General features: G+C 53.8%; 2 protein-coding genes across 5 annotated transcripts in view; one reads left to right on the top strand and one right to left on the bottom strand.

The window, feature by feature from the left end:
- Positions 1-18498, bottom strand: part of Cacna2d4 (calcium voltage-gated channel auxiliary subunit alpha2delta 4) — a 100208-nt gene that overhangs the window by 19623 nt on the left and 62087 nt on the right. The window lies entirely within an intron of this gene.
- On the top strand, positions 1502-16103 carry Lrtm2 (leucine rich repeats and transmembrane domains 2). Of its 2 annotated transcripts, none has more exons than XM_050148518.1 (5): positions 1502-1855; positions 8051-8271; positions 8739-8871; positions 11679-12269; positions 15547-16103. In XM_050148518.1, exons 3-5 carry the CDS (start codon positions 8805-8807, stop codon positions 15999-16001), a joined length of 1113 nt encoding a protein of 370 aa, XP_050004475.1. In that variant the 5' UTR covers positions 1502-1855; positions 8051-8271; positions 8739-8804; the 3' UTR covers positions 16002-16103. The 2 variants fall into 2 exon arrangements, with proteins under 2 accessions (XP_050004475.1, XP_050004476.1); XM_050148519.1 differs by having other exon boundaries at positions 8026-8271.

The raw sequence follows: 18498 nt of genomic DNA, 5'->3' as shown, positions 1-18498 counted from the left end.
AAGTACACACACACACACACACACTCCCTCTTGTGAACCTTCTTGGCCTATGACTAGCTGAACAGAGGCTGTGTAGGAGGGGCCTGATTTCTGCAGCATTAGCACTCAGTGAGCACCAGGGTCCTAGGATTCCAGGGCTGGAGGCAACTGCAGAACCCCAACCCACCTGCTTGGTCTATAAGGCAAGAACTCAGCTAGACTCCAGGTTACCAGTTACTTAGCAAAAGGATAGACTTAGCCAACAAGACGGCCTAGAACTATGGGGGATAGGGAGAGCGTAAGGTCAGTTGTCCCCAAATAGCTCACAATACAAGACAGAAAGCTACCAAATTTTTCTGTGATCAGGACCATAAAATGACCCAGAGAAAACATCTCTGCAGAGGGGATGTTGGTATGTTGGTGTTAAGTTTACTTGTGTGTGTGTCCATCCATTCCCAGGACAACCTGAGGGAGTCTGTTATTTTTTTTCTACCATGTGGCTTCTGGGGGCGTCAACCTCAGGTCATCAGGCTTGACCATAACCTACGAGAAGAGCCATGTTGCCAGCCTGAAGCTGAGCTTTTATGTCGGGGTAGATCACTATGGGCAGAGAGCACCAAGCTCCTGAAGGGCCTGTTTTCCTGAGACAGGAGGTGGGAGTGTGTTAGGGCAGTGGCAGCTTGCCTTGTTGGAAGGGTAGGTGCAGAGTACGTGGGGGCTTGAGCATCTGTCTTGGATAGCAATCCTGAATCAAAAGGCTTCCAGCCCTTGACCCCAGCCCTGAATATAACTTGAAGGACGCTGAGACACACACCTCTGCTGTGTCACCTACAGGCTAGACCATCTGCTGGACAGACAGACTTTCAGGATGTAAAGGAATGAGGGGGGTTTCATGCTGCAGGCGGGGAAGGCTGGCTATCTTAGCCCCTGGCTCAGTTCAGCTTTGGTTGGAACACTGTCCTGGTGAACAGCAGTTTGTTAGGCAGGTTTTGTCTTGGCTCCTGGAGGCCTTTGCATCCTTGGATGCAGCTTTCCCCTTCACGTGTCTGACCATCCTTTAGACCAGCAAGGAGCTGGCTCCTCCAGGGTTCCCTGTGGGCATGGAGGCACATGGTCTCTGTGCTTATCGGGCATCTCGTCCTCCAGGCAGCAGCTACCTATTCCGACACCCTGTTCTAAATAGTCCTGACCAATGGTGGTCACATCTAGAGGCTCAGCCCCCTGTCTAGAGGGCCCTTGGTTCCCTCCGCATCGCTGAGGACCCTCAGGACTCTTCTTGCAAGAGAAATCAGGCTTTAAAGGGGGACTCAGACACAGAAGACACCCAGTGTCCCCCATCAGGTCTGGGATCCAAGTCAGTCCGTAAAGCTGTGGTCTGGGTCCTGTACCCCTTGAAAGATCCTGCCTTCCAAACGGACAGACAGAGGTGGCCGCTACTGAGAGTGCTGGGTGGTGAGAGGAGGCGCGGTTCCTTTGATCTGGGGCAGGGGTGATTCACCCACAACGCTCTCCTGCTACCACAGAGCTTCGCCGACCGATGCGCGTGCCCGACACCGCAGATGCGCCCCAGCTGTCACTCCGCTGCGCGCTCTCCTCCCTCTGCTCGCTCGCTCGCTGTTGAGCACGCGCGCTCTGCTCCCTCTGCCTCTCCCCCTCTTCGGTCTGTCTTCCTCCCGCCCTCCCTCTTTCGCTTCAGTTTGTCGCTGACCCCGCAACCCCCTCCCCGGCAGCGGCAGCTCAGCCTGCGGTCCGCCTCCTTCACAGGCGCTGCCCAGGCTCCAGCTGCCCTGAACCAGACCCGACATCCCCGCGTCCTGCCTGCCGAGCTGCCCGTGTCCAGCTACCTGGTCTGAGCATCAGGTCCCAGTGCAAAAAGGTGAGTTGCGAGGAGCTTCTGGGAGAGAATGGGTCGGCGCGAAAGGAGGTTGGCTCGAATATAAGGAACTAGGGTCATCTACGTTGGGCCACCTGGCCCGGCAGGGTTAGCAGGGCTTCCTTACTAGGGCAGTTACTGGGGTGGGGTGGGGGGACCAGACACCTGGGCAACCCAAAGGTACAGAGCATTAGAAACTCTGACCCCTCAGTGCTGGGGACATAGCTGTGTTTTCTGTTAAGGAGGGGGTAGGGAGGAGGGGACAGGGAGGAGAGCAGAGTCGGTGCCACATGATGGCCCCAGATAGCATAGAAATGTCCCTGCAGCAGGAGGAGCGGCAAGCCAGAGGAGGGGGAGACAGCTTGGGTGTTGGAGACAGGCTGGTATACAGAGGCTTGGAATGGGACCAGAGGGTGGAGGACCCCCCCTGAGTGAGGCAAGGGCTGGACCTTTATACCAGTTGCTCTGGCTGGGTTTGCTGGCCCTCAGGTAGCTGTCCTTGGGCAAGGGTGCAAAGGAGCCCTTGCTAGTTGGAACCGTCTTTGCAGTCCTGATGGAGCCTGCTGGTGGGGGTGTGGCTGGGAGTGAAGAAGGGGTGTCTGGTAGTTCTTCCTTACAAACCCAGGCCTTGATTTTAGCACACTGGAGAGCTAGACTAACTAGGAACAAGAGATGCTTAGGTGGCCCGCCACTGCATAATGGCCTTTGCAGCAGGTGGGCCAGACGCCTTAGGAGCACTGGGCACTCAGTATAGGGGCAGTGCACAGCCAGGTCACATTCACCTGGCTGCTTGGCTCTCATGGGCACAGATGCCCGGCTTGGAGCAGGACATTGGTTTTCAGGAGCCCCAGGCCCATTTCATAATGCTGGATTCTGCCCAGGAATCTGCAGTTCAAATTCCTGTATAGCCGGCAGGTCTGGGGCTGGGCTCTGATTGGTTGCTCTGCCTCCCACCCCCAGCTGTCTGCATTCCAGGGTGGTGGTGGGGATGTTGGCACCAGGCTGCCAGGGTTTGTTGGGCATTGCCTTGTGTGACTCAGATTGACAGGCCGGCAGCTTAGATAACTACAGCAGGTGGGGGGAGGGGAAGGAGCCGGCATGTGGCCCTGGGCGGGGGAAGTCCAGCTGGTAGGGAAATCCAACATCAGCTTCCAAGCTGCCAAGAAGAGCCCAGCGCTCCCACCCCCACCTTCCCACTGCAGGAGGGCTCCGTCTCTGCCAGAAGAGGGAGCCGGGGAAAGCCAGGCAGGGCAGGCAAAGAGGCGGGCTTCTTAAGCCCCCTAGCTGTGTTCTTTGAGGTTCGGCTAGAGGATATATCTGTTTGCAGGACAAGCGTACCCTATTCTCATTTCTCAAGTGCGAAGATCAAGAGCCAGGGTCTTGCTTTGGTCAGGTGGGCGGTGAGGGAGGAAACTAGTGTGTGTGTGTGTGTGTGTGTGTGTGTGTGGTGTGTACATGTGTGTGTACAATGCTGGGAAGAGGGGGGAGTCAGGGTGAAACTTGGGTATGGGGTGGGTGATCTGTCTTGGCTTCTGCCCAGGGAGGCAGTGAACCATGGGAGCCTTCTGGGTTGTCAATGGACTCTCTGGCTTCCCAGAGCAACCCTGGTGTATGCTGGGTGGCTCAAGGACCTTCCTGTTCTGCTTCCCAGGGTTTCTGTCAGAGGCAGGGAGAATTTGGCAAGGAAGCTGGAAGTGAGAGGGCAGTGTGCTGAGAGGAACCTGGAGGGAGGGCGCGTGGCTGTTCCAAGCAGACATCTGGGGCGGGGGGGGGGGGTTAGAAACTGCTTCACTGGGCGGTATGTGCGGAGAGGTAACTGATGAGCAGATGTGGGGTACTTCCTAGAAGGGCCTCATGGCCAGACTGGTGACGCCAATCCAGGGGACATTTCATTTTTCTGTGTTCTGGGCCTCATGGCATTCCAGTTGCTCAGACCAGATGTCCAGGCTCCCCGGAAGTCCTCTGGGATGGGGCAGGATGACTTGCAGGCTTCCCGCCCTAGCTCAGCCACCCACTAGAACCTCCCTGAAGAGCCAAGGGGGTCAAGTAGCCCATGCATGCCTTTCTCTCCCCCTCTTGGTGTATGGAGCTGGCGTTGGTGCAGAAGCCTTGATCTGGGGGAGATTCGTGGGAGGATGTGCACAGCAGTTGGCCCAGGCGTCAGGGAGCTGAGGGTACTCACAGGCCGCATGTTGTGCACACTTGATTTGAGGGGTGCTGCGGGGGTACTGTGGGTTACTGAGAAGGAATTCAGAGGAATGCTGTGGATCCCAGCCTGGGGTGAGGTGGCTTTTTTTTTTTTTCAGTTTTAGTTGAGTGTGAGCACACATCATAGGGAGAGTAGGCCTACATCTGTGGGAGCAATCGGAGAGCAGGTAGCAGGTGTACTCTGGCAACCTAACCTTGATGCTCTGCACAGCAAGTCTGACTGGCGGCTCCAGGCTGGGGGAGGGGGCAGCTGGGCTTCCAGGGGAAACAGCTCCCACGCCCTAGCTCTAATGGGTACAGCAGCCGTTGGGTTAGCAGGAGCACGTGGAACTTCAGAGTGCACACAGCTACGCTCCTGCCTCACCGGCCTTCTGCTCCAACCCTTCATTCCTGGACCGCCCCATCATATCCCCCAGCTCCCGGCCAGGAGTGGTTTTCTAGGCTATTCAGCCTATGGGTAGGATGGGGACAGGAATAACTCTTTGCTCAACCCCAGTGAGACAGCGATGAGATACACTGTAAAGTCCTGTACGAATGAGGGCCGTCTGTCCCTGTATCTGACTCGACCTTCACCCGAGGGATGGACAACTAGATCAGCAGTTTGTGGTCAGGCAACTCAAGTCCAATCTATAGTCTTCCGTTTTCCCAAGCTTTTCCATGCCTCAGTTTCCCTATGATGCTGATAGTTACTCTAATCTTACTGGACTGTATGAACGCCAAGAACACCGTGTAGCTCTTTGACTGTAGCCATTAACATCTTCCCATGTAAAGGCTTGGAGACCCTCAGGTTGGTGCCCTTGTCTTGCTCTGCCTTAGGCAAGGTAACTTAAGATCTTTGGTGAGCCCCAGACTTATTTTTCCTTTATATCTGCCATTTTCTGTTCCAGCTCCACCAGGCTCACTGTCTGCAGCCTGTGGTGTCTCCAGTTCCCTGGCCTAGAGATGGGTAGCTGCTAGACCCTGGCTGAGAGGGCTGTCCTATACTTCTCAATCTTGAGTATGTCCCCTATTGGCCAGAGATCTTAGTATTGGGTAGATTCTCACTCAGTGAGTCTGGGTGGGACCTGAGACTTGGCATCTCTGAAAGGTTCCAGACTATCTGCTTTTACAAGCCCATCAGAGTCAAAATCACATGTTTCTGATTCGGGAGGTACCAAGTTTGGCCACTCCTAGCTTCTCAGCCCAGTTCTCTAAACCGGAGCCCAGTGGAGTCTGGGACCCCCTGCTGGGCCCAAGAGCCCAGTGGAGTCTGGGACCCCCTGCTGGGCCCAGTCCTGTTCCTCGGCTCTCTGTTCCTGGGGCTAGAACAAAGGCAGGTTCGTTTTCCTATCAGGCCCCAAATACAGTGCCCATGAGCTGCAGCATGAGGTGTGTGTGTGTTGGGAGTGGGGGTGGATGGACAGAGGATCCTCTGGCAGGACCTCCAACTCTATTCTGTCTCCCACTCCCACAGAGTGTTCATTTATTCCAGCAGTTAGTCAGTGCCTGCAGCAGCACGCAGCAACAGCAGCAGCAACAGCAGCTGTCCTCTGCTTTCCAATATAGGTCACCCCTTTCCGGAGGAGTCTCTGCTGTTTCAGGGTGGAAAGGTCTTTGGCTGGGTGTTTTGTGGGTGGGCTTGGGGCGGAGAGGCTAGGAAGCGCCCCTCTCAACCTCGCTCCGAGGATCCGAGGATCCGGAAGGCACTGACAGATCAGAGGAGGTAGATCAGCTACCTAGAGAGAGCCGCAGTGTCTTCTAGATGTCTCCTCTTTTCTCCAGAGGATAACAACCACCAGAGTCCTTTCTGCCATCTCAGTAGACACCCTGGGCTGCGCTGTTCATGCGTGGTTCCTGGCCATCACAGGCAGGGTGGCGCTGAAGGGGCAGAGTGGGTGGAAGAACCTTCAGGGAATCTCAGGTGGAGCCTGTCCCGCTGTGGGAGGGCACAGAAATGGGAGCAGGAGCTGCCCTGGGCCTTCAGCGCTACCTAGGCTGAACAAGAAAACTGGCCTGTCTTCGTGGCTGCCTTGTGGGGTTTTCAGCAGATCTTCTTAGTAGGCTGGAAGTGTCCCTGTGTCCCCCTGCTGGGGTTTGCTGGAATTGTGAGGCATCCCTCTGCTGCCTGAATGAAGTGCTGGAATGTTGCCAGCAAGGCATGTGTATGTGTGTGGGTGTGCATGTATGTGCCTATGTACACGCCTAGCTGCACAGATCTGGTATTTGTGTGTGGGAAGGCATGTGTGCAAGCACACGTGTTATGACATGCTTAGTCGCATATTTCTCCTTCTGTGCCCACTTCTCTCTGCTGCATACAATGCTTCAAGATTGTGCCCGAGAGCTCTGTGCACACACAAGCCTTTCCCTTGCTGGGCTCCTGCAGGCTGACAGCCGTCAGTAAGTGGATAAACAGTCTGACTCAGAAGGCTGTAACCCATCCTCACTTGCCATGTAACCTTGGTAAACTGGTTATAGCTACACATTTGGGTGGCTGTAACCTGCCTGCTCTTTAACAGGTGCTGTGACCTGTAGTGTGACTGCTGCTTTGAAGGTCAGGGCTGGGGGCCATAGTGAGGGGGAGATTTCTCAGAGATGCAGGTCTGTTTGGGCATTGCATAGAAGGGACAGAAATCTACTGAATCAGAATACAGTGGGCATGACATGGAACGGGCACCTGAGACTGGCCACAGCCTACGGCTCAGGACGCTGTGAAACTGACCTCACGTGATGATGAAGACGCCCATCGTGGGCTCAAGATGAGGGGGAGCCTTTGCCGAAATTCCTTAGGTGATGTGTGCCTCCCCGTACCCACTCTGTTCCCACCCACTGAGCATCGGATTGTCATTGTTGGGGTTGGAAAGCTAGGGCGGAGTTTGCAGAGTGTTGGAAGGAGATGGAGGTCATGGATTTGAGCCACAGACTCTGCCTGTGCCCCTGAGCCAGGACAATACCAGAACTGAGGTCAAGGCACTGTAACCGCCATAACCCACACATATGGCAGCAAGGGCCAGGCTTCTGCGCTTAGCCTCCATGGCTGACTTACCGCCATGCTCAGTTTTGGGGTACAGCACCTGCTGGACCTTTCACGAGCTGTTGCCTCCTAACTGGGAAGAGGGGAGGTAAAGTCAAGGTTGGCAGATGGACACTGAGCAAGCTGCCCTTGCTGGAAGCAGAGCAGAGTATCTGAAGGCAGCATAGGTCACAGAAGCATGGGGTCACCTTGGTGGCTTCCTGAAGATCACTAGGGTGGGATAAAGTGGGGTAGAGAGTGGAAAGGGAGGTTAGGCATTATGGTGCACGCCTTTAATCCCAGCACTTGGGAGGCAGAGGCAGGCAGATCTCTGCAAAATTGAGGCCAGCCTGGTCTACAGAACAAGTTCCAGGGCAGCATGGGCTCAGACAATAAACAAACAAGAAAACAGTAAACCAACAAAATGGGGTTAGGATGGGAGAAAGCAATGAGAACGTTCCCCAAACACTGAGGGAAACCTTGGCCAGACTGTGCAGGCTTCTAACGCCCCAAGCATCCTGGCTGCTCTGGTCATCTCCTCAGAATCAGCTCATTCCGTCTTTTGCTGGGACCTTAGGGACTAGCCGGCCGGAACAATGAGGGCTGACACTGGAACTATACAGGGGCCATGAACTTGGTAGTCAAAAAGGCCAAGCTTTCTGCTACTCTGGGAGGAGTGGTTTCAGAAACAGTGCCCTTTGGGTGCTAAAAGGGAGCTGGGGTCCAAGATAGCCTCCTCCTCATATGACCCGTTTTCTAGTTCCCACTGTCCCTAGTGCCTTGCAGTGGTGTTAGCCTCCCCTCTGATGGAGATGACAAGGTGCAGGCTCTGGCTTCTCATCTCATAGCTCTTACCTATGTCTGGAGGGAACTGGGGTGCTAAGAAGGCCTGGGTCCCCTTCAGGAGACACCGGGTTGTGGCAGGCCCCGGAAAGGATAAGGAGCCCAGTTCTGCCTACACTTAACATACTTCTAGCCCTCTGCCATTTCACCCTCTCTAGGCCTCAGTTTCTCCTGGGCCAGTGGCCGAAGAGCAGGACCACTCCCCCGACACAACCTCGAGCTGAAATAGTTACAGATCTGCTAGTGGGCAGAAGACAGCTCACTGTGATTCACCTCAAGGTGACAGTGGGATCAGAAGCAGGGGCCCGCACAGCAACTCCAATCCCATCAGCAAGCACTACGAAGGGAAGGGCCCAGCCTCTGCCTCCCCACGGCTATGGTAAGCTGGGGCGGGGGTGATCCGGGTGGAGAAATGAGGGGACCAGGAGCTGGGGCCTCATTCCTTTACCTAGGAGAAGTGTGCCTTGATTTTCCCACCTGGGACGTGGTAAGCCTGGGGGAAGGGAGCAATATTGCGGTGAAATCATTTGTAAACCCTACCAAGGTTTGAGAGGCCTCGGGGGAGTCAGGGAAAGGCAGGGGAGGGAAAAAGGGGGCTGAGTTGGGATTCAGCCGGAAGTTACTGCCCCCCCCCCCCAGTGCGCCTAGGAAGCAAACAACTTGCCTGCTCCTCTTGACTCCCTCCCTACAGCGTATCCCAGGGAGAGCAACAGGAGGGGAACGAGGAGTGTAAAGGGACACCTGGGCCTTGTCCCTAACCCCTGGGCTGGAACAGGCTCCAAATGTTTCGCTCCACTTATCTCCCTCCCTTCCTCTCTCTCTCTTTCTCTCTCTCTCCTCTCTCAGGACTGACAACTGGTGCGTGCTGAGGGGCTCTCTCTCTCCAGAGCTGCAGAGAGTGTGGGTTCCACCATGCTGGCACCAGGCAGTGGCCCCGAGCAGAGGAATAAGCTTGCCCTGCAGTGGAGGCAGGTCTCCTGTGAGTATGGGTCCCGCACGTGGGGGCAGGGGGATGAGACTTGCTATCTGACCTTCCTGGGTGTCCAAGGCCTTGCTTTGGAGGCTCAGACTCACGGCCTTGCTAAGTAAAGACAGTCCATTTGCGGTGTGCTTTCCTGAGGCGGGGAGAGGGAGTCTAGACAGCTGGTTCTGCCTCATGCCTCTCCTTCCCTGGCAGTCGCCAGCCAAGGGTTCTGCTGGAGAGTGGTCCAGGCCCACTCCTTTGAACTGGGATCTGTGCTGTGTGCAGCATGTGCCGAGCTGGGACAGAAATCAGTTCCTCCTGGGTCGCAGTCCCAGTCGGCCCCAGCCATCTCCTCTGCTGGATGAACCCAGAGGCCCCAGCAGGATCTCTCTCCTGCAGTCCAGCTCTGTAGGGAGCTCTTGGTGTGCTGGCAGTGGAAGTCATAGGGACTGGGTCCATTCCTCCCTGTACACACGGCACTTTAAGGATGCATGGTAGTGAAAATAGCCTTGTCCGTGAAAATTCTCTTCAAAGGGATAAGGTCAGCCCTAGCTGGTTTGCCCACGGCTATACAGGAAAAAGTGAGAAGTGGCCCAAAGGGACACTGCTCTGCCTGGCCTCTCCTGGCCTTCGGTCCAGTTGCCCCAGCGTGGCACAGCCTGAATTATTCACCAGGTGGATGGCTGATCCGAGGGGCTCAGATCCTTTTCATCCTAGGATCGCGCTGACACCTCTCAGCTCAGGATTATGTTTTCTGTCACCAGAGCTTTGCTGCGGCTCTGAATTTGGCAGAGGTGGATGGGGCGGGGGGGGGGGGAGGAGTAGTCTCATCCCTTTCCAGCAGCTAGTTTATTCACGGGAAAGTGTGTGGAGCGTGGCTCCTGATGCTGACGGTCCTCAAGGGGCACTGATGGGTTGAGTCCTCTCCTCTCCTCCCCTCCTCTCCTCCCCTCCTCTCCTCTCCTCCCCTGCCCTCTCCTCCCCTGCCCTCTCCTCCCCTCCCCTCCTTTCCTCCCCTCTCCTTCCTTTCCCTCCTCCCCTTCCCTCCTCTCCTCTCTTCTCTCCTCCTCCCTTCTCCTCTGCTTCCCTTCTCCTCTCCTCTCCTTTCTTCCCTTCCCCTCCCCTCCTCCTGTCTCCTCCCTTCCTTCTTCCATCCTCTCCTCCTTCTCTCCTCTCCCCTCTCCTCCTCTCTCCTCTCCTCTCCTATCTGGTTTCCTTTCTTTCTCTTCCTCCTTCTATCCCCCTTTATTCCTCCTTTCATTGTCTTTAGATAGTTGTTATGTAGTGCTGGCTAGTCTAACGTGTGGTTCTCTGCCCCAGCCTCCTAAGTACTGAACACAGATGTGCACATCACACTTGGCATCTCCTTAAGAGTAAAACATAGTGTTTGCTGCTCAGATGGTGATGTGTGTGTGTATGTGTGTGTCTCTCTGTGTGTGGCGTGTTATGTGTTTGTGTGTATGTGTGTGTATGTATGTGTGGTGTGTGGTGTGTGGTGTGTGTATGTATGTAGGGTACATGTGTGTGGGCTGTGTATGTATGCGGGGGTGTGTGAGTGTGCATGTGTGTATGGTGTGTGTGTCTCTGTGTGTGGTGTGTGCATGTGTGCGTGGTGTGGGGCATGCTGACTCAGAAGGGTGGAGCTCATTCCATGTGGTCTTAGGGAGCAAGGAGAGATCTCCGGTGACCGCACTAGCCAAGCTGTGCTCATTTCTCGTCAGGAACAAAGTCACTCAGGGGTCAGCCTCATGGTGTATTTTTCACTGCCATTAATCCCACAGGACAGGGCAGGGAGAGTGTCATCTTGTCTCCTCAAGCTCTGCCCCCTGGGACTTAGATGACGAGACACCCACCAGATAGACTGGAGACTGTCTCATCCAGGTGCCCTGTAGGGCCAGCTGGGCTGGACTTGGTCAGTTCTCCATCTGGAGGCTTTCCTTGGGACTCAAGGTGGAGCTGATTCAATGGAAACAGAACTGCGTGAGCTATTTTCCAGGTTCCCAGAAAGACAGGCTCTCTAGCAGTGGGGCATTGGGGCTGACTACAGGACCACCCCCAGAGGGGGCCCACTTCGGGGCTCACTTCCAGCAGCTGCCCATAGGCTGGATCCACATATTCTACTCAGAAGACAAAACAAGACATGGCAGGAATCCTGCCAAGTGACCTACTCAGAAATGCTACCTTGCACCCTAACGCTAGAAAGCCTGGTGACTTCAGAGTTCAAGTATAGGTGGAGCCAATCCTGGACAGACTTCTAGCATTGGAAGCAGCTGGTTTACCCTGCCCTTATCACAGTGCTCTGATGCAGATCCCAGATGGGTGGGTCCCAACTTAGACATGAGAATCAGGTAAATGAGGCAGCAGTTAAGATGCTATAGGGCATGTTCTGGGCCCCTTTCATATCCTACTGTGAAGCTGCTTTGGGGGGGTTGAGGCTTCCACAGGAAGGACCCAAGCCTTGTGACCATTGACTTGGAGAAATTGCTCTGGTATTTTAAAATACTACATTTTGTAAACATTTGGAGCATTAGGGCATCTAAGTTCAGAGACATTTAATGGAGGAGGCTGTGAACCAGACCTGAGAACCTGTATGGCTTATCCTGTAGGCCACTGCACTGACAAAGGTGACTATTTTGGTCCTTTAACATGGGTGTTTCAGATTTCCGAGCACCTTCCTGTGTGGTCAGTAAATACCCATGAACTGACTGTAGCTTGTGCCAAAGGAAATGAGGCCAAGAAGGTACTAGGGCATGAGTTGGGAAAGGGGAAACTGAGGCAGGAAAACCCAAGCCTGTTACTCTCTCCTCCGGACTCCTCCCTAGGGATCACCTGCTGGATTGCCCTGTGTGCTGTGGAGGTGCTCCCTGCCTGCCCTTTCTCCTGCACCTGTGACAGCCGCACCTTGGAGGTAGACTGCAGTGGCCTGGGCCTCACTGCTGTGCCCCCAGATGTGCCCGTCGCCACCCAAAGCCTTCTGCTCCTGAACAATAAACTGAGTGCCCTGCCAAGCTGGACTTTCGCTAACCTGTCCAACCTGCAGCGGCTGGACCTGTCCAACAACTTCCTGGACCAGCTACCTCGGTCCATTTTCCAGGACCTGGTCAACCTGACAGAGCTGCAGCTGAGGAACAACAGCATCAGGACCCTGGACAGGGAACTGCTCCAGCACGCCCCGCTGCTGCGCCACCTGGATTTGTCTATCAACGGCTTGGCCCAGCTGCCCCAGGGCCTTTTTGACGGGCTCCTGGCTCTGCGGTCCTTGTCCCTTCGCTCCAACCGACTGCAGAGCCTGGACCGGCTGACCTTTGAGCCCCTGGCGAGCCTGCAGCTGCTTCAGGTTGGGGACAACCCGTGGGAGTGTGACTGTAACCTTCGAGAGTTCAAACACTGGCTGGAGTGGTTCTCCTACAGAGGTGAGTCCTCTGCCTACCCTGCCTGTGTGAAGAGCTGGGCTGAGGAAGGGGGAAGAAGAGCTCCACCCTCACCCTGCTATTCCTTCCCTGCAGGCAGCGGAGGCCAGGCACTGCTCCCCTCTGTTTATTAGGACTCATTAAGGGCCTACTTACTGTACCTTTGCCTCCATCTCTTAGCTTTTCTATGGGGACTTAGAGACACATGGTGTTTTTCTGTGCTCTTTGTCCCACTAGTAGGCCCCTGGGGCTTCCCTGCAGGACAGGAAGAGGAACAACCACCTTTTCTGGGAATAATAAGGCCTCCTGCCTCTTACATGAGGGCGGAATGTGACTGAAACCCATAGACACAACCATTTTCTTATGAAGGAGGTGCCAGCTTCCTGACCCAAGAATTTTTGACAGAAAACTTAGTAAGCAGCTAGAGGGTTTTAGTTTTGCTTCCGTTCCCTCCCGCTCCTTTAAAAAACTTGTTATTTATTTGCATACACACATGTGCACCTGTGCACATGCAGATGTATGCACATGTGTGCACAACACACCCCAGAACACATGTGAAAATCAGAGGGTGGTTTCAGGAGTTGGTTCTCTCCTTCTACCGTGTATGTTCCAGGGATCTAACTCAGGCCATCAGCCTGGTCAGTCAGCAAGTGACTTTATCCTCTGAGCCATCTTGACAACTCTTTGTTGTTAACCTGGAGACTCTTGGCCCAGGCTTGGGACTCTATATGTTCCAGGCTGAACCTAAACATTGTGAAGCACCACTCCTGGTTTCTCCCCATACTTTAAAAAAGGTTTTATTTATTTACTTTGTGTGTATGTGTGCCCAAGTGTATTATGTACACCTCGTGCATGCAGTGCCCTCAGAAGCCAGAAGAGGGCATCCTCTGGAACTAGAGTTATAGGCAGTTAAGAGCAACCCAATGTGGGTGCTGGAAACTGATCCTGGGTCCTCTACAAGAGCAGCAGGTGCTCTTACCTGCTGAGCCATCTCTCCAGACCCTCTCCCTTTCTCTAGCCTGGAAAAGTTCTATAATGAACAAATGAATTGAGCGAACGAATGCTTAGCCAGGCTTATCCCTGTGATCTCAGCACTTGGGAGGCAGAGCAGGATGGATGGGAGGCTGAATAAATAAGCACAGGGTTTAAAAGTGCCAGATCTTGCTTGAATTTTGGCCCTGCCACCTACTAGCTGAGTGATCTTGAGAAGTTAATTAACATCTCTGTGGTATATCTGTAAAAGGGAGAAAGGTCGATTGTCGGAATTAAATAGGGAAATGCATAGGAGGCCTTTGAAAAGTGCCCAGCATAAAGGAAGTGCTCGGTGGAGCACTGCCTCGTTTGCTCATTTGCTAGTGGTATTCATAAAATCAAGTGCACACAGTAAGACACAGTCAGTGCCCAGGACAAGGCAGCTACTTGGCGTATGTGGAATTAACAAATCAGTGTTGGGATTCTAAAAATAATACAGTGTGTTCCCTTATCTTACCCCGTTCATTTCCCATCCAGCCACTAACTCAATATTTCCATGCTACTTGGATGCATTAGTGAAGAAACACTTTACAAATGATAAAGTACTTTGAGATGTTAGTCACCATGATAATTCTGTTTTTGAAGTGGAGACATGATTAATGCTGTCGTCTAGTTCTCAGTTTACAAATACCTTTTTGTGCACATTATCTATTTTAATCTCTCAAGCAGCTAATTGAGGTAGATATCCTTATTTTGCAGCGAAGAATACTAAGACTTGGGCATAATTAAGTAAGTTAAATAATTTCCAGGTGACAACACAGCCAGGATTCAATCCCGGGTCTTTGGCGCAGGAAAATAAGGTCACTCCTGCTCACTGCCCTATTGGCTCTCCCTCATTCTAACCAAGGTGGCCTTGGTTATATGCTTACTGCACTTCAGCTTTTCCAGAACTGTCCAGGTGGAATTAAAGACCTGGTGCTGGCCTTAGGGCGCATCTTTGCCCTTAACACAGCAGGCTGGAGCCAGCTTCCCAGACTTTGTCTTCAGCCTTGCGCTCCTTAAAAAACTAAATGAAAACCTCAGTGTTTCCATCAGCATCCTGGGCATCCTGGGATTAGATGGACGCCTCTTGTGAGATTGGGCTCGAGGTGGCAGGGCTGGGAGAGGGGGCTGGAAGTGATACTGTAGCTGAGCCTCTCCTAAGCTGAAAGAAAGTCAGACTCCATCTCCGACTTCCCAGGTTACAGACAGTCCTTAGTCCCGGCTCTCATAACCTACCCTGATGTGGGATTCCCCTCTGTATGTGAATACCATTGGTTAATAAAAAAAACTGTCTTGGGCCTGTGTAGGGAATAGAGGTAGGTGGGGAAAACTAAACTGAATGCTGGGAGAAAGAAGGAGGAGTTAGAGAGAAGCCATGTAGCCCCGCGGGAGATAGACACTGTGTGGCCATACACAGATTAATAGAAATGGGTTAAATTAATATGTAAGAGTGAGCCATTAAGAAGCTAGAGCTAATGGGCCAAGCAGTGATTTAAATAATATGGTTTCTGTGTGATTATTTCGGGTCTGAGCTGCTGAGCAGCCGGGAACGAAACAAGTGGCCTCCTCCAACACTATCCAGTTAGGTACTGATTGATATTCTTCCTCTGCCCTATCTGGCCTCCCCAGTGTCATAAAGGTAGTTTGGTAGCTGTATTGTCAGCTCCAGCCTCCTGTTCAGGATTTCCTCCCTAGATACCGCTGTGCTGGGACACCTGACAGGCCCAGGCAGATACCATGCCCTCTTTTTGGTGTTCTCAGGCCATCAGAACCTTATGTGGAGGAGGGGATGAGGCAGTGGCTCTGGCTTTTGTACTCTTTGTGAGAAGAAACACAGGCCAAGGTACTGTGTTGAAAGCAATGGCAGGGGTTCACAGACATCAGCGAGCATCTGGGTCCCGGGCAGAGAAGAAGACGTACAGTCTGGGCAGGAACATGGCTTGCTGTACCAAAGCCATGTCCTGAGCATGCCTCCAGCTGGAGCTGCTGTGCTCCTGTAGGTCAGTGTGACCTTGGAGGGACAGGTTTGAATGAGATGGATGTGAGCCTCTCTGTGAACTAAAAGTAATGGCAATGCCCATTTTGAATGGCTCTGGCAGTTGTGGTGACCTCCTCTATCACATATGTCTATCACAGTCCTTGGTCCATTGGTACTACCTCCTCTTACTCTTCGGTAATCAGGACTGACTACATTACTGGCAGGACTGTACTTTTTGGGCCTTCCCATTTGGAGGTTCAGCACCTCTTTTTTTTTTCTTGGATGCAGGGGGTCGCCTGGACCAACTTGCCTGCACCCTACCCAAGGAGCTACGGGGGAAGGACATGCGTGCGGTCCCCATGGAGATGTTTAATTACTGTTCCCAGCTAGAGGATGAGAACAACTCTGCTGGGATGGATGCTCCAGGGCCACCCTGCACTAAGGCCAGCCCAGAGCCTGCAAAACCTAAGCCCGGGGTGGAGCCCGAGCCCGAGCCCAGCACTGCCTGTCCTCAGAAGCAGAGGTACCGGCCAGTGAGTGTGCGGCGAGCCATCGGCACAGTGATCATCGCGGGTGTCGTGTGTGGTATTGTCTGCATCATGATGGTGGTGGCTGCTGCTTACGGCTGCATCTATGCCTCCCTCATGGCTAAATACCACCGGGAGCTCAAGAAGCGCCAGCCGCTGATGGGGGACCCCGAGGGTGAGCATGAAGATCAGAAACAGATCTCTTCTGTGGCATGAGAGCTGTCTGTCTGGCCCAGGTAGGACAGCAAGGAGACTCCATGGGACTGCTACCAAAGGGCTGCCCTTCCCTCCATCACAGGCCCTGCCTCAGCCTGCCTCAGCTCCCTGGCCCTCGTCTGCCCTTCAGTAGAGCAGCCTCCCGGTCTCTTTCCAAGTTTCTAGACACTTCCCCTGGCCAAAGGTTCCCGGGGAAGGCCCTCTCTGGGCCCCTGGTCTTTGGGACACCTGAGTGTCCGTGTAGGTTTCCGGCCACAGGGAAGAAAACCTACACCGGCCCCACGCTCTGCACAGAGCACGTCCCTCCTGCCCAGGGCCAGCACAGCTGGTGACCCTCCCTACCTCTTGCTCATTCCCACTTCAGTCTGCATTAGGGCCTGCGAGGGAGGGACAGGGAGCCAGAGGTAGATTTCTGTGACTCCTTTTGGAGACAGAAAGATATTCTTAGGTCCTTGCGGTGTGAAGCTTGTCCGGCTCGCAGCAGCTGGTGCCAACGTGCAAACACCCCCAGCCCTGTGATCTGGGTCCAGTGCTTAGAGAAACCAAAGTGACTACAATGTCTTCCTTGGGTGGATGCCATCCTGTCCCTTTATCTGCTATAGACTCCTCTGACTATGTTCTCCGGGTTTACTCATTTTATATTTTTGTTTTAGTGTAGGGTTTTGAGACAGGGTCTTACTCTATACATTAGTTCACTGTCACATACGGGGCACTGCTATCACAGTCCCATGGATCAAAATCACACACATGCACAGTCACATACACACACACACACACAGAGATACACACACAGAGGCACACACATAGGCACACATACAACAGACACACAGATATACACACAGAGACACACACAGACACAGAGAGACAGACAGACACACAGATACACACACAGAGGCACACACACAGACAGACACACAGACAGACACAGACAGACAGACAGACAGACACACACACACACACACCAGGTGGGAAAGGAGGCCATGAGGACTTGAGGCCGAGGCCTGCTGTCCCTTCCGCCTGGAGGCCATAGTCTCTCTTACTTCTTGACTACAGTCTTCCTATGTCATCAGGGGTTAGGTCCTGGACAACAACACAGGGATCCTTTGAGACCTTCTAAAGTGGGCCAAAGTGAGCTGCTGGAAGAATTGCCTATTGCCATGGCAACCTTAGCACCTCTCCTGTTAGGTTTACCAGAGACACAGGAGTTGTGCGTGTACGCAGGACAAGTTCCAGGCTTCTGAGAGTTCAGCTGCAGACCCCTGGGTGTGCCTAGGAACCTCCACCCTGCCAGGTCTCCGGGCACCCTGAGCAGTTTCCACTCCTGCAGCCTTGCAGCCTGCAGCCTGCAGCCTTACTTCTGTTCCTCTGCTTCTCCTGCCCCTGCATCTTTTGTTTGTGACCTCCAGGCTGGGTTTGGGCTGTGCTCTGAGATGGGTGGTTCACCTTAAGGAGAGCAGACATCAGGCAGTGGGGCTCACCGAGGCTGGCTGCCTTCAACACATTCCCAACAGACTGCAGGAACAGGAACAGGATGGCTACATTCTGTTCAGAGTCCTCAGTGGGGGGACTTCCTTTCCCAGAGGCTCATAGGCTCTGCCTGGTTTCCTGGGAGCGTGCAACTGCACCCAGGCTAGCCAAGCTAAAAAAGGGGGCTGCGGTCCTATCTGGGATGGAGACTCTTGCCCCCGGGGGCTGTGCACATTTTCAGGGTTGCTGTCCTTTCTGTTCTCAGCTGTCCCCTCCTTAGAGACTGGTATCCCTCTGCCCGAAGATGCTAGGCTGAGACCTTGCCTTGAGCAGGGCCTTGTTGGTAGCTAGAAAGAGGCCAGCTAGACACAGGTACTAAGGATGTGTCCGTGGGGGCGTCGGGACAACCTGGCATCCTCCTTTTCTTCTACCACCTACTCTACTAGCAGGGGCATGCACCAGGAGTCTCAGGACAGCTTTCAAGGTTGTTCTCTGGCTGACAGACAGAGGGCACAGGATCCTCTAGGCCCAGCCACCGTCTTCCTTCCTCTTTTGGCTGGTGGGCCAATCCCAGAGCTGGGATTTTCTAAGGGCCTGGGGGAGGGAGGGTGTTGTCAGTGGTGATATCTTTAGCCTGAGACAGAAGATTTTTAAAGGCAAAATTATATTTCTGGTTTGTTGTTTCAGAAGACCAATAAAGACTATTTTCCTATGTATTTCCTTGCTTCATTGGGTGGGAGGGGATGTGGGCATGGGGAGACTGGTGTCCTGTCTCCCTGCGTCGCCAGACAGCCGAGCCATTTGTAGAGGAATGTCACCCCGGTGCAGAGAGCTCTATGTGACAGATGGGTCCCCTGCTCAGTACCCAGGACCTCAGGGCTGAGAGGAATGTGAAGGCACTATCCTGGAGAGGATTTGGCTCAGGACAAGGGTGACAAGCTCCGGGCAGGGCTGAGCTGGGATTTGAAACCTGTCTGCTCCAGTCTAGCAGCAACCAATGGGAGTCTCAGAGAAGAGTAAGCTTGTGGAG

The sequence above is a fragment of the Alexandromys fortis genome, unplaced genomic scaffold (assembly GCF_014885135.2).
Source record: "Alexandromys fortis isolate MF-2015 unplaced genomic scaffold, M_Fortis_MF-2015_v1.1 scaffold_59, whole genome shotgun sequence".
Classification (NCBI taxonomy): Eukaryota; Metazoa; Chordata; class Mammalia; order Rodentia; family Cricetidae; genus Alexandromys; species Alexandromys fortis.
Note: the sequence above shows the minus strand (reverse complement) of the source record. Positions and strands in the feature narration are given on the sequence as shown.